The sequence below is a fragment of the Balaenoptera physalus genome (assembly GCF_965194825.1).
Source record: "Balaenoptera physalus genome assembly, chromosome: 8".
NCBI lineage: Eukaryota > Metazoa > Chordata > Mammalia > Artiodactyla > Balaenopteridae > Balaenoptera > Balaenoptera physalus.
In genome coordinates, this window is record NC_138887.1 from 88,777,528 (window position 1) to 88,792,527 (window position 15,000).

The window sequence follows — 15,000 nt, forward strand, 5'->3', positions numbered from 1 at the left end:
GAATTCAAGCTATTGAATACACACTGAAGATCTGCAGGGAACTGGATTAGTGGGAAGGCTAACAACGCTCCATTTAACATAAGTGAGCTGATAGGAGTTTCGGTGGACAACTGATAAGAAAAAGATAGACGCTCCTAATCTTCACGCTATATATAAAAGGAAGGCTTTATGTATTTCTACAGAGAATAGTCCCAGTTATGCTTTGGGGGACCTCATCATGCGTCCTGGGACCATATTGATCCTCCTTTCTCTAAAAGGATGTTGCGTATACATGTACTGTATTGTGAATTACAGCTTTAAAAAGCTGGCAATTGTATTGTTTTTCTGATAAGAAAACTTCGGATGTACTTTGATAATTCAATAATACAATACCATACAAATATACAATTGTATATATTCATTATTTGACTCAACTTTTGGGAAATGGAAAGAGTTCTAAGTAAAAAAAAAATGAAAAAGAATGGTAAACAGAATGATTCTTTGTGTGCTAAAATTCTCAATACAGGTAAAAGTCATGTATCCATAAACATCCTAAAAGCATATTCTAATTTCCATTTGGATTTTGTTGGAACAACTTTAATCCAAGTGAACTTTCATTCAAGTCACTTATATTTGTTCCAGAGGGGCTCACATTGCAGTAGTACTTGCTGTGCATTTTTCTGACTCTATAGGATACACGGAAGAAAATCAAGAACAATTAAATATACAAAAATTATAATCAGGCTAATAAAAGAGTCTTTTAAATACACATAACTATTATTTTGGGCACATTAAATTATAAATATTGTGGTAAATGTTTTTCTCTTTATTTATCAAATTACTGTCTCCATGGCTTATTTTTCCCAGAATTCCTCTTTCATTTGACTTCGGATCTTCTAATTCACCTGACTGAATCACTCCTAGGAAATCAAGAAAGATAAAGTTTAAATAGTGAAAGAAAAACAAGGCAATAAACCCACTTTTCTGTATCATTCCAAAGAGAATTGGAATAAACCATAGTGTCACCACAGCAGTGAATGTTCTATTCACAAATAATTGTTTTTTTGGAAAAATAAATACAACTTGAGGACAAAGAAAGAAATAAGGTTAAAAGAAAAAGGCGTTTATAAATTAGTTCAACGTAAATATAGATTTCTTTCATAGAAACTGTACTAAAACAGAAGGAATAAATTTATGTCATTGATTTTCTTAGTAAAATTTAAATAAAGTCTATACTTGGGATCTGGGTTTTTTTCTCTCCTCAATAGAGAGAAGTATGATTTTGTTTGAGTAAAACCATTCAAACAAACATTTCAAGAATGTTTAAAATAGATGTTCGTAGAAACAAGATGTAACTTATCTGAAATATATTTGCTAAACTGCATTCTTCCAAAACAAGCATACAAATACCTTGTGAACAAGAAAATTCATTATGATATAACCATTCTAATAGTTTTCAAATGAAAACTTTCTCTAGTTTCTGAGCTTTCTTTTGATAGAATTATCTTCTTTTTTTTCTTCTATTTGTTTTTTTCCTTCCAGTTTTATTGAGATATAATTTACATACAGCACTGTATAACTTTATACAGCATAATGCAACATAATGATTTGACTTACATGCATCGTGAAATGATTGACCTACAACACTGGGTTAGTTCCTGGTCTGTACAACATAGTGATTCACTATTTCTCTACCCAACAAAATGATCACCACTTACTTTCTTCTATTTGTATTCTCCGTAAGATATATGAGAAATAAAACTCACAGAATGGAGAACATTGAGGGACAGGAAGTAAATCTGAAAACATATCTGAGTTTGAGCAGAAAGTGTATTTTTTAAGAAACATTTTTAATTGAAGTGTAGTTGATTTACAATGTTGTGTTAGTTTCAGGTGTACAGCAAAGTGATTCAGAGATATATATATATATTCTTTTTTAGATTCTTTTCCCTTATAGGTTATTACAAAATATTGAGTATAGTTTGCTGTGCTATACAGTAGGTCCTTGCTGGTTATCTATTTTATGTATAGTAGTGTGTATATGTTAATCCCAAACTCCTAATTTATCCCTCGCCACCACTTTTCCCCTTTGGTAACAATAAATTTGTTTTCTGTGTCGGTGGGTTTATTTCTGTTTTGTATATAAGTTCATTTGTATCATTTTTTATTTTTAGATTCCACATATAAGTGATATCATATGATACTTGTCTTTCTCTGTCTGGCTTACTTCACTTAGTATGATAATCTCTAGGTCCAAACAAAAAAGATGGAAGTCATCATTGTGTTTCCAGCTGTTTAGATGAATGTGTGAAAAGTGCCATTGTGGAGAGTCCCATCAGCCAAACACAGGCAGAATGTGTCATAAATCAGCTACAGTAAAGGAACATAAGTTCATAGTGCTCTTCTGGAATCTCAGAGTGGGAGAAAGTAAAGAAATAATTGTTAGATAATGTAAGCCCTGAATCATTTCTGCCTCAGTTACTGGTTATTTTGGACAATTAATATTTTTTTTTATCAATTTGCAGTTCACTTTGCCTCAGGTTTTTGGTTGGCTGATTAATTAGCCACAAATAATAGCAATATGAAAACCAAGTAGGATTAACATGCAATGATGATATTCTCATTGTATCTTTAAAAATATGCTATATTTGCAATATTTATCCCCATGATTTAACACAGCTTGCTCAGACTACTTTTAAAGTTACAATTTCTTTCAACCGTATACAAATATGTACATGAGAATCAGATAGATGTAACAAAATTATAATTTTGATAAGGAGATTTACAGACATTTTTCTCTATATTGCAAAATGATGTAATGTATTTTATCATTTTAAAGTAAGGCATTTTAAATATTAAGCATTTCAAGCCATCATGAATATTACTATAATATTGGATTTTAATGTGAAATAGGCAATTAAATTACAATCTCTAAGTATGTATATAGAGTGACTGTAGGTATACAGAAGTCAAAAAAGGATGGATTTGTAAATCAATCTTGAATAAAATACTGATTATAAAGCTATTTGGTACAATGTGTACTTTAAATATCAACTAGTAATTAATTAGTGACATATTTTCATGACCCAGTACCACTGTCTACAGGTTAAAAAATAGGAAATTATTGTGACATGCACTTTAAACTTTGATATGTTTTTGACATAAGATAGAAGTCAGTGTATTCCAATACATAATATATTCATAGGTTTAGTATTACTATAGGGATATATATATACACACACACATATATATATTTGTATATGTGTACATATGTTTAATTCCAGCTTTTAAAATATTTTTGAATTTGTAGAAGCTATCTAAAACAAACATTTTCATTACCAATCTGAAAGACCAAACAGGGAATGCTAGATAAGCAGCCAGTCCTGGTTTAAACTAACACCTTGTAGAACTAGATGAGCTTGGAATCTGTTGAACAGTAAAGAAAATGATATCTTTTTAAATAAAATATAATGTCCTTCATGCTGAGTTAGGACTGTGCTGAAGTTTTTCTTTGGCATCAGTATTCAACCAAAGTCAGCTATTTGGCTTGGACTTCATGCTTTGCTTACGGAAATCTAAATAGCCAAATGGCTACTTCAACACCACTCTGGCATCCTTGATTTTTTTGCTTAATCTGTGATCGTGGGCTTACATAGAACATGTATCTAATCAGGGTAACAGCACCAAGCACTATGAACAATGTACGTCATGCAGAATTATTGTCACCATTTTAGTATTCCCTTTCCAATACCAGTAAATCTTCTATTTGTAATTTAGGAAAATCTCCTTTGGGGTTTTACATGCTGAAAACTCCATCAATGAGCTAAAGTTTGAAGGTACATTTATTATAGTGGGAATAAAACTTTGCAAAGTTACTTGTGAATGCTGTTATGCATAAAAACTAACTTAGGGATAAATAAATACATAGGGAAATATTAAAAATATGTTGAGTTAGTTGTTGAGAAAATTTAAATGAGCTAGGAAGAGGGAGATTAAATTATATCATAATTCTAATTGTTGTAGAATTGTTTAGTATACTAACATACGTATATTAAAATGGGTTTAATGCCATTTAGGCCATCTCCCTTAAAAAAAAGTTCTATTTGTCAATTCTTTATGTGTTGAGGGAAGACTTAAAAGGAAAATGTCGACTTTGCCACATTAAAATGTCATGATCAAGAAAAATAAGAAATCATTGTTTTTGTAACAGAATATCAGACTGTAAAAATGCAGCCTGTAAAAATTTTAATAGTAAAATCATAGCAGGAATTTTTTTACATCAGATATATTCCTGTATCCCAGAAAGTCTTTCCTTGGTGGAGATATTTGCCTTTGGTCTCAGTTTCAGCCAAATAGCTATTTTTACTTCTTGTAATTCAGCATTTGGACGAAATGTGTATTAGGTACATCCACCTGTCACTGAAAGTACATTTTAAAGATGGGCATTTTACCTACAGGTTATAGTAAACCCCTAGTCAAATACAGATCAATAAGATGTTAGGTTTGGCAAATTATAAATGAACACTTGGCTTTCTGAAGGTAGCTCAGAAACTGGAATAATGGTTGCCACTGGAGAGGAATACTGGGGACCCAGAGGTCAGGGCTGGTAGGGAAATTTAATTTTGCAATGCATACCCTTCTCTGTGATTCAATTATTTTGGCCATGCGTGTATACTAGTTTTTCAAAATGTAAAATTGAAGATGAAAAGTGAAAATTAATGATAATATTTCAATAATTTCAAGTATTGAATATCAAATCATTCAATAAAATATATGAATAATACAAATACTTTTACCAGAATTCACTTTTATTACTTTTAATTGTAAATAACCCTAGAAAATAAGTTAATTAAAAATTCACAGTAGACTGACTTTATATCATACTATATTAAAATTATTTAATATTGAAAAGTAATTACTGGACGTAAAAAATAAAAGGACATGGAAAGAATCGTTTATTTTTGAGTGTGAAAAAGATGTTCATGTAATTTTTACCAATAAGTGAAACTTTTAAACCTTGTATGCCCCAAGAATGTATAATCTCGATATGAATGATAAAATTTTCATTAATTCTTAGCACAGTGCTTGGCACCCAGTACTCTGCAAACTCTAGCTCTAGAAATAAAGAATTATTATTTAATTGCTTTATCTGTCATGTTATGTGCAATTTGATTAGGAATTCTTCTTTTTATTCTCTCCACTCCTGGAAAAAGAAATCTTTTAATGCTTATTTGTAGTCCTGGCAGTGAATGAAGCCCAAGTCACCATACAAAAGTAGAATAGGGTTTCTCAATTTTTTGTGGGCAAGGAATTTTTAAATTATGAAATTATAAAACTTTTCAGCAGTGGTATTGTATGTATATATCCTTGAAATATGTTTTAAAGGAAAAATGAATAATCTTCACTTAAGATTTTAAGTTGACTAATATTCTGTGATACTATAGTCCACTGATTCCCAGATTGTGCTTGCCACTACACTAGTGTTCTGGTCCATTGAACAGCTATTTTATTTATTTGTTTGTTTGTTTATTTATTTATTTTTGGCTGTGTTGGGATTTCCTTGCTGCGTGTGGGCTTTTCTCTAGTTGTGGCGAGCCGGGGCTACTCTTCGTTGCGGTGCACGGGCTTCTCTTTGCGGTGGCTTCTCTTGTTGCAGAGCATGGGCTCTAGGCGCACAGGCTTCAGTAGTTGTGGCGTGCGGGCTCAGTAGTTGTGGCTCACGGGCTCTAGAGCACAGGCTCAGTAGTTGTGGCGCACGGGCTTAGTTGCTCCACGGCATGTGGGATCTTCCTGGACCAGAGCTCAGACCCATGTCCCCTGCATTGGCAGGCGGATTCTTAACCACTGCGCCACCAGGGAAGTCCCTGAACAGCTCTATTAATTAAGTAATATTCATTGAGTTTTTACTCACTGCAGGCACTCGTATAGGCGCTGGGAATAAAGCCATGACGAAAACAGACAGCAAACTCTGCCATCATAAAACTTACATTTTAGTGTAAAAAATGTAACAAGACAGACTGTAGAAGACAGACAACAAATAAGTCAAGTAAAATATATAGTGCTAACTGCTAAGGAGAAAAATTAAAAAGCAAGGATATGAAAAAATTAAGCAACCACAGGAGATGGGAGGAGTTGAACTTTTGTAGACAAGGTAGCCAGGGAAGGAGTCCCGGGAAGGGGCTGTGTGAGTAATGACCTGAAAATGTGAGGGGAGCTCGGCCACGTATTAGCTCTTGAGCAAGTTACTTAACTTTCCTGTGCCTCAGTGTCCTCATCTCTAAAATGAAAATAATGATGGTAATAATAATAATAAAAGCAATAATAGTGGTTTGGGCATTACATTAGTTATTATGTATGAAGCCTTTGGAAAAGTAACTGGCATATGAGAAGCACTATATAAGTATCTGTTTAAAAAAACAGACAAAGAAACCTGCTAGAGGAGTGAGTTGGGGTCAGAGGAGCTGTATAAACAGGAGCTTAGTTTTGGACATGTAAGATTTGAGAATTTGTTAGGGTTATGTGGAGATGCCAAATAGGCAGCCTGCAATTCAGGGAAAGGGCCTGGGTTGGAGATCACTTGAATCCTAAGCCTATACCTGGTATTTAAAACTGAAATAAATTAGTGTAATTGTAAAAAGAATCTGTTGAGTTAATTTTTTTCCTTCAAACATATTTGCAAAACACTGAGTTTAAGAAAGAGACTCAAGTTTTCTTTGTTACTAGACAGATATCTCAGAACTGTTTCACTTGCTAACATGAACCAGGGGTCTCTGAGATGGAAACAACAGGCCTCTGAGATCTCTTAGACTAACAGCATTTAGAGAGTACTGTTCCATAGAACACAGTTTAGGAAATGCTGAGTTTGTTATATTACTGCCTGAAAAAGTAAATTACTTCTTGCCTATCATCAAAACATAAAAAACTCCCCAAACTTTCAAAATGCTGCAAAATGGATTGGCTAGTTGTTTCATTTTCATAAATAGTTTTGTATCCATAGAAAATAGCTAAGCAAGTTGATGTGAAAACTTTTTCTCATGGGCAGTGTAATAGTTTACTTAAAAAAAAATTTCCCCCAAATTATCTGTACATTGGAATCATCTGTGGAGCTTCAAAAGCTACTAGAAATGGTGATTTGATTTGTTGGGGCTGTGGTCACGGCACTGGAAATTTTAAAAGATCCCCAAGTGATTCTGATATGTAGATGCTTTGGGGAGCTAGTTTCGCTAACAGGAATCTCTTTTTGACATTATTTATTCTCTGTCCCTTATTTAAAATAGTTAAAATTAAATATTTAAAATATATAAATATTTACTATTTTTAAAATATTCTTTTAATTAAGGATCGTTATTTGGATGATGAACAGGTTATTTTATTTTTCAAATGTTTATATGCCTACTGTTTGTCACCCTATCATTGTGATATCATGGTGATACCACTAATTTTCAAGGCAAATGAATAGTTTAATGGAATTCTACTTTTAGAAGGGAAGTGGATATTTAGGTTAACTAAATTATTAATAAAATCCAAAAACTAAATTATTAATAACATCTTTAACTGGTATAGCTTCAAAAAACATCTAAGAGTCTTTAGCCAAAATATAAAATGTTATTAGCCACTCAGTCTGTTAGAATCAACTAGTACCATTTATAATTCTTTAGACATTGGCCTTATAGGAGAGCAATGGTTATAAATAGTGTGCCCTTTAAGAGTCACAGAACTTCTGTGTACAAACCAGTATGTCTTCGAGAACTGTATGAACCCGTTTTAATCAATTAAATCAACAACTATTTCTTGAGCACATACCAGGCACTGTTCTAGGCACTGGGGGGTCTACCAGTAAAATAAGAAATCCCTGCTCTTAGAAAATGGTGGAGGGAGACTGTAAAACAAATAAATAATATAGTTTAGGGGCCGATAAATGCCCTAAAGAAGAATAAAGTAGGGTGAGGTGGAACGGCACGATAAAAGGCAGGTGGGGAGGGGCAGTGGTTGATAAGTGTGGTCAGAGACCTCTCACAGGAGGTGACCCTTGAACCAGCTGAGAGAAGGGCGGGAAGAAGTCTTGAGAAGATTTGCAACCAGAGGGGCCTAGGCTGTGAGGGCTGCCAGAGGAAAGCTCGAAAGGGAGCAAATGTTTGATGCATTCGAGAAAGAGCAGAAAGCTAGTGTAACAGAATGAAACGGAGAGAGACAGCGATGGATGAGGTCAGAGAGACAGGCAGGAGCCAAATAATAACTGCCAGCACCTCATGGGCCACGGTAAGTTTTTTTTTTCTTTTTTTTTTTTGTCTCTAAGTTCAAAGCCATTGTAGGCTGGAAAGCCATTGGAGGGCTTGTTGGGGAAGTGCCATGGCCTCATTTACCTTTAGAGAGATAACTTTGGGCTGATAGATGAAAAGTAAATTAGCCAAAGCCAAGGTGAAAACAGGAGGACAGTCAGGAAGCTATAGCAGTGGTCCAGGCAAGAGCTGACGGTGGAGCAGAGAGGCAGCAGAGAGTTCTGATGCAGAGGATGTGTTGCTGCTCTCACAGAAAAGGATTTACTCGTGGAGTTTTGCTGTCAGGACACCTAACACATGCAGCCAGGTAACAAAAAGTCACGGGTCAGAAAAGTTTCAGTATCCCACGCTAAAGCTAGAATTAAAGCAATCGTTAATGATCTTTATATAGAAATTACTTCCTATGTAACAGAAATACCTTTCTTTATTAACCCATCCTCTTCTTTATAGAAAAAACAGCTTTTAATAACTTTGGGAATCTGAGTCACCCTGTCTTGTCTTTAGTCTCAGGCCATGTCTTAAAATCTTGAGGAGCCAGAATCACCAGAATGATAGCTTTCAGTAAAACTGTCTGTTTGAAATTGTGATAGGCATAGCAGTTTAAGGTTTCCACTGTGATGAATAACTTGACCAGAAGTTATGTTTGGAACAGTGAGAATTCTTCTGTTGCTCTGGGCTACTTACCACTATGTCTAGATCAATGATTTTTTCCACTTGCAGGGGTAGGGGTGAGAGAGCTCTCCTCACCATCATACTCTGTTCTCTTTCCCCAGTCTCCCCTGCCCATTCCATGCCACTTCACTCTCACGCAGCTCGCAATTGATCAGCATCACTAGAGCATCTGATGTGGGGGGAGGGGTAGGGGAAGTTTGATTAGCATTTTCATCCTTATATCATATGCTGTAGATGAACACAGTAATAAAAAGAATAGATTTTGGACCCACAGGGCATCAGGTTTGAATTCTGTCCACTGGTTATGAGCTTGGTGATTGGGGCAACAGAGTTAATCTTTCTGAGCCTCCATGCCCTCATCGATAAAATGTAATGATTCCTAAGGTCAGGTGAGGTTAATTTAGATTATGAATGTAAAGCGCCAGAATATAGTAGATGCTCAATAAATGATAGCAATTATAATTACAAGTACATTTTCTCCTGTATATCTTTATTCAGCAGTTTTCATATTTTTAATAAAATATTTTAGGAGCAAAGGCATTCAAGTCAGACTGCCTGGATTTAAATCACAGCTTTATCACACATAAGCTTTGTGACCTTAGATATATTTTTGAACCTCTCTCCCACTTTGCTTCCTTATCCATAAATAAATTGGTTACAATAAAAGTATCAGCTCCATTGGACTGTAGTAAGGATTAAGGAGCATAAGGTATATAAAGAATATATGAAGGCACAGAAATTGGCATATATAAGTAATGTTTTGTAAGTCAAGTACTATAAATAACAGTCTCTCAATTCCTTATTTCAAAATTACAGTGAAAAGCTAAAGTATTGTACCTAGCTTTTCTATTTTCATTCATCATGAGTCAGGTAAATTTGCATAATCTGAGCCAGGAATTTGTTTAAAATGAGTAGTTGATTTATTCTATCAGTCATAAAATGAAGGAGAAATTTAGATATTATCTGCTTAATTAATCCATGTAAGTTAGCATATTGGCTTATTCAGGACCTCAAAATGAAATTCAGTTATTTCCTTGGCCAGTCTGAGAAAGATCAAAATAACTAGCTAATTGTCAAATCTATTTTTCTTTTGACGTGAGTGTTTGCTGTTTTCCCCTGACATTTGTGTTTCCCACGTTACTTCTTTTTTCATTTCTTTTGATATGTGTTATTTCCAAATGTTCTTTCAGTTCCTCACTGATAAAAACTTCATACTAGCAATAAGTAAAAGCTTGAATAAAGTTAAATAGTTAAAAAGTTAAAAGTTGAATAGTTTAATTTTCAAATGGAACTTGCTGTGTTTTTTCTACTGATCCTTGATATTATTCCCAATACTATTATTTCTAGTACTGTTCTTGAATTGGTGGTCTTTAACAAATAACTGATTATTAAAGAGAAAACGATAGTGCTGATGGTATAAAGTGGTTTATTATCATATATTAATAATTCTGGTAACATCACTTTTGTGGTTGGCCTTAATCCAGTGATAGTACTAAGCTCATTATATGAAATTTACTTTGTTATATTAGTGGGGCTTTCTTTCACTTTATAGCTGGCTTAAGTCCTGCTGAGATTCAGCAGTTATGGAAAGAAGTGACTGGAGTTCACAGTATGGAAGACAACGGCATTAAGCATGGAGGGCTAGACCTCACTACTAACAATTCCTCCTCGACTACCTCCCCCACCGCTTCCAAAGCGTCACCACCAATAACCCATCACTCCATGGTGAATGGACAGTCTTCAGTTCTAAATGCAAGGCGAGACAGGTAAATCTCAGGAGATACATTCTGTTACATGTCACCAAACTTTACTTTCACCATTTGTGAAACTAAAAATAATGATTTGTACTTAACAGGGGCAGAATGTGTAGAACAACTAATTAAATAGATAGAAACCTTTAGATTATTTGTATTTATATTATTTTATATTAGAAAAAAAGCAATTCAGATACCAGCAGTTTAATGGATAGAGTGGGGAATTTCCTGAAAAAAGTTACTTGTTAATAAGTGCATGCAGAATTATTGTGTCAATATATTTTTATGGCTAAGGTGTTGTGATTAACCTGATTGCTGAAATGAGAACATTTTTACCATTTTAAAACTTAACCAGTTTCAAATAATTAAAGATGCATATATATCCCCCTTATATATGTTACAAACATGTGCTTAGAAAACAGAGAATGGATATACATAAACATATAAACACAGGTATCATAAACCAGAAGATAGAAGATCTGGTTTGCCTTTTTTATGGTTGTGGCATGATGGAATTATAAATATATAATAAAAATGAACTTACGGTGGTAACTTTCTGAATAAATTTACCTCAATATTCATAAAGAAAAATTATTTGATTTCAGTTACCAACACTGAGTACATTATATTAGGTGATTTTTCAACTTAATGTTTTATTTTAGTTGTGTAAAAACTGCCTTTGTAAAAGGATCGCCCATGTACTTTTTTGTCCATTTAGTTCTATTTATGCAGGCATATCGTTATCTAATCAGGTCCTTTAATGTAATTTACATAAACTATAGAAGCTAAAATATTGCTCAATATGAAAACTATCTTTTTAAAAGATGAAGCATAAGTGTAGGACTTCTTAACAGAATGGCTTAGTCTCATATGATATATAGCTGTAAAATTCATATTTAAGTGGAGTGGATTAATAGTGTTCTGTTATGTACGTGAATACCTGCCTAGCTGCCACAAACCCTTTCCCCTAAGCAAATGTTTTTTCAAAGAAACGTACATATAATTACAGTACAGTTTAAGATATAATGCTGTAGTTTGGTGATGTTTTATGTCTTCCTAGAAGTATCATGAAAATTTTTTTCTTGTTAGCTTTCATTATTATAAAATGGTATGCCTTTGAATGCTTTCACGCTGTTGTTTTAATTGAGAGTAATTTGATGATTATATAGTTCAGAAGTTGGTTGATGTCTCTAGGATCTGTCTATCTGATGTAATACTCACTTATCAAAAGTCTTGGATAATTGTAGAAAGAGATAGCTAATGAATACCGTTCCAAAGTAGAATTTTTAAATCAGCTGTAACTAGCAGAAACATATATGGTTCACACATAAATATTAAACAATGTAAATGATTCTAAAGGTCCATATCTTCTCTAAAAAGAACATTTCAAAAATCTTATGGTGATTTTCCTATGACTTTCTTAAAAACACAGGGTTTTTTCACTTGACCACATATGAATATATATATTTTTATTTAGAGGTAAATGTTACGTTAAGGTCATATGGCAGGATTAGCATATGATATTATACAGTCCTCTTAGTTTTTCATCGTTTATTAACAGTCATCTTTGGCTCTATTTCTCCTCTAATTGGAACATCATCTAGCCTTGGCAGTTGAACTATTCAATAGAACGATTAAATTTTTCTGACTGCTCTGAGCTGAATTGACCTGTTTTGACCTGTTTGTCACTGATCGTAACCTGACAGGCGCTAGCAGCCTGCAACGATTATGGCTTTTTGAGATCAATCTGATGCCATGTTCTTTTGCTGCAGCTCATCACATGAGGAGACTGGGGCCTCTCACACTCTCTACGGCCATGGAGTTTGCAAATGGCCAGGCTGTGAAAGCATTTGTGAAGACTTTGGACAGTTTTTAAAGTAGGTTTTTTACTTTTTTTAGGGGAGGGAGTGGATTGTATGGGAGTTTTAAGCAGATTGTTGTAAATAAATGAAAGAAAGCTGAAGGAAGAAAGTGAAGGTCCATCATAAGGCACACTGTAAGTTTTCTGTGTGTTCCAACAAGTAGATTAGCAAAGTCAGGCTAAGACGGTTAACTCTTCCTCTTTACCTTTTCATGAGAACATTTTACAAATCATCCAATAAAAGTTTTTGAATGAATGAAGAAAGAAGTACCCCTACTATAGCAGTGTCATTAATAACTGGAAGACGTGTTTGTTGGATTCACTTAAATTTCAAGGTTTCAATAAAAATTTCCAGTAACATTATGTGAGAAGTCATATTATATATATATATATATATATATATATATATATACACACACACACACACACACACACACATACATATATTTAAACAAAAGACAGATTTTAAAGGTTTATTTTTTATTGCAGACTTTATATTTCTTACTTTAAATAATATTTAATGTATTTATTTAACAGCAAGAATAAAAAACTGAAAGTTAATAGTAACTAAAATTTTAAGATAGTTGTTATTTTCTCCATGTTGTTACTTGTTGCCCTGAGAATCATAAAGAAACATACATGGCCCTATGTTTGTATGATAGATTATATGGCTTCTCTAGCTTAAAATCAACTTTGTGTGTCCTTAATTTCTTCATAGAGTGATAATTTATTTTTTTTAATTCATAAGAGGTTCTTTTTCAAATGAGTATATGCATCTTTCATGAAACATTTTCCACGCACAATTTCAGTATACAAGAGATCTAAACAGAGAGCTACAGATAGGTTTATGGAGATGAGTAACTTCACAGGCTGAGACTCTTATGTTGTCATGGAGCAGCTAACAGGGTGAATGAACTGTTTCATGCTTCATCAACAATTAAGTTAATTAGCTCATTTGAAATTGCACTGCTTTGTTGCCAGGATGTTGGCAGAAACATCAGAAAGATGTGTTTACAAATGGTAGACTACAGAGTATAGAGCAAAAGCACCTTAACAACAAGGCACAAGTACTTGGCATCATAATAACTGTATAACTGAATTACAGTAAGACTTCCACAAGGATTTTTTTAACCTTTTCTTATTTCTGACCAATTAAAAGAAAAAAATCTTCCTATATTATTATGGATTTTCTACATGGCCTTGAATGAAAATTTGCACTCCTATTATCCAGAACAGTTGTGAGCTACCACTTTGTTGGATAGGAAACTGATTTGACCGTTCTAAAAGCAAAGAGAGCTCTTAAAATGTTAAGTAACTTTGCTAAAGTTGTCCTCTCTAAGAAAAATAACATTTGCTAAAATAAAGACAGAATATAAGAATATAATTCTGTAAAGAACTAATTTCATATTTCTTCATTTGAATATATTAGTCCTTATTAATATGTTATATTATTCCTTATCATTAAGATTATTTAGAGCACTATTGCTGCTATTTCTTCAGTATGGCAATTTAAGCCATAGAACTAGCTCAGTCACCAAACATTTTATTGCTCTAAGTTGTTGTTTTTGACAAAATTCAAAATAAAGCTTTAAGAAAAAAATACATGTCTTTGTTTCAGTATGATTTCCTTTATGGCACATGGAAAGGAGCATTGTTATTCGTCTCAAATTTGTATACATATTTTTATTACTAACAAGCTTATAAATATGAACTCTCATTTTACCCTCCATGGGTCTTTTTCATATTCAAATTAGTATTTTTTAAAAACTGAAGAAGTTACAATTAAAAAAGCATTTCCTTTCAATTAAATATCAACTTTGTTCCCAAAGACTGACCACTTTTCCAACCCATTAACTTTATAGGGATGACAGAACAAATGACAGTAGATTTTAAGGCCTTTCTTTTAGTCCATTTTTGTTATGATATGCTTAGATTCTGTAAGTCAAAGATCTGTGATAAATTCTGTTAATAGAGCTAATGCCAGTGTACTGTACTGAAATGAAATATTAGACATATTTCCATACTAGTATTGTCTTTTTCTTAAAAATGTGTGGGAAATTTGAAGAGAAATAAAATGACGTTTTATTAAATTAATTTCAGTTGTTCAGAAAAAAATGTTGATTTAGTGTCTCTGTGGAAAGTGAATTGAAGAAGGCATCACCACTAATACCGATTTTCTTGGAAAGAAGATTTTGCTTTTCTTTTGTAATAATGGACAGGATTGAGAGTCTTGGGGGGAAAAATGTCAGGCAAGTCAAAAAGCTGTGAAAGGTTTTTAGCTCTCAGGTTTTTTGTTTATCCATGCTCCAGAAATTTTGTACCCAGTGTTTACTATAAAAGGTGTTTGAGAAAATATTATTGTGGCATTTTTATTTCTAAAATGCACTAGAAATACATTGTACAGCTTGAGCTGTACTTTGTATCAGACAGCTTATCCATTGGTTTGAAATAAAAG

General features: G+C 33.3%; 1 protein-coding gene across 13 annotated transcripts in view; it reads left to right on the forward strand.

Annotated features, from left to right (window-relative positions):
* Positions 1-15,000, forward strand: part of FOXP2 (forkhead box P2) — a 528,558-nt gene that overhangs the window by 468,474 nt on the left and 45,084 nt on the right. For all 13 annotated transcript variants that reach the window (XM_082472320.1, XM_082472315.1, XM_082472317.1 and 10 more), the window contains 2 exons: positions 10,483-10,696; positions 12,457-12,561. In XM_082472320.1, the coding sequence (XP_082328446.1) occupies positions 10,483-10,696; positions 12,457-12,561 (319 nt within the window). The remainder of the gene's footprint in view (positions 1-10,482; positions 10,697-12,456; positions 12,562-15,000) is intronic.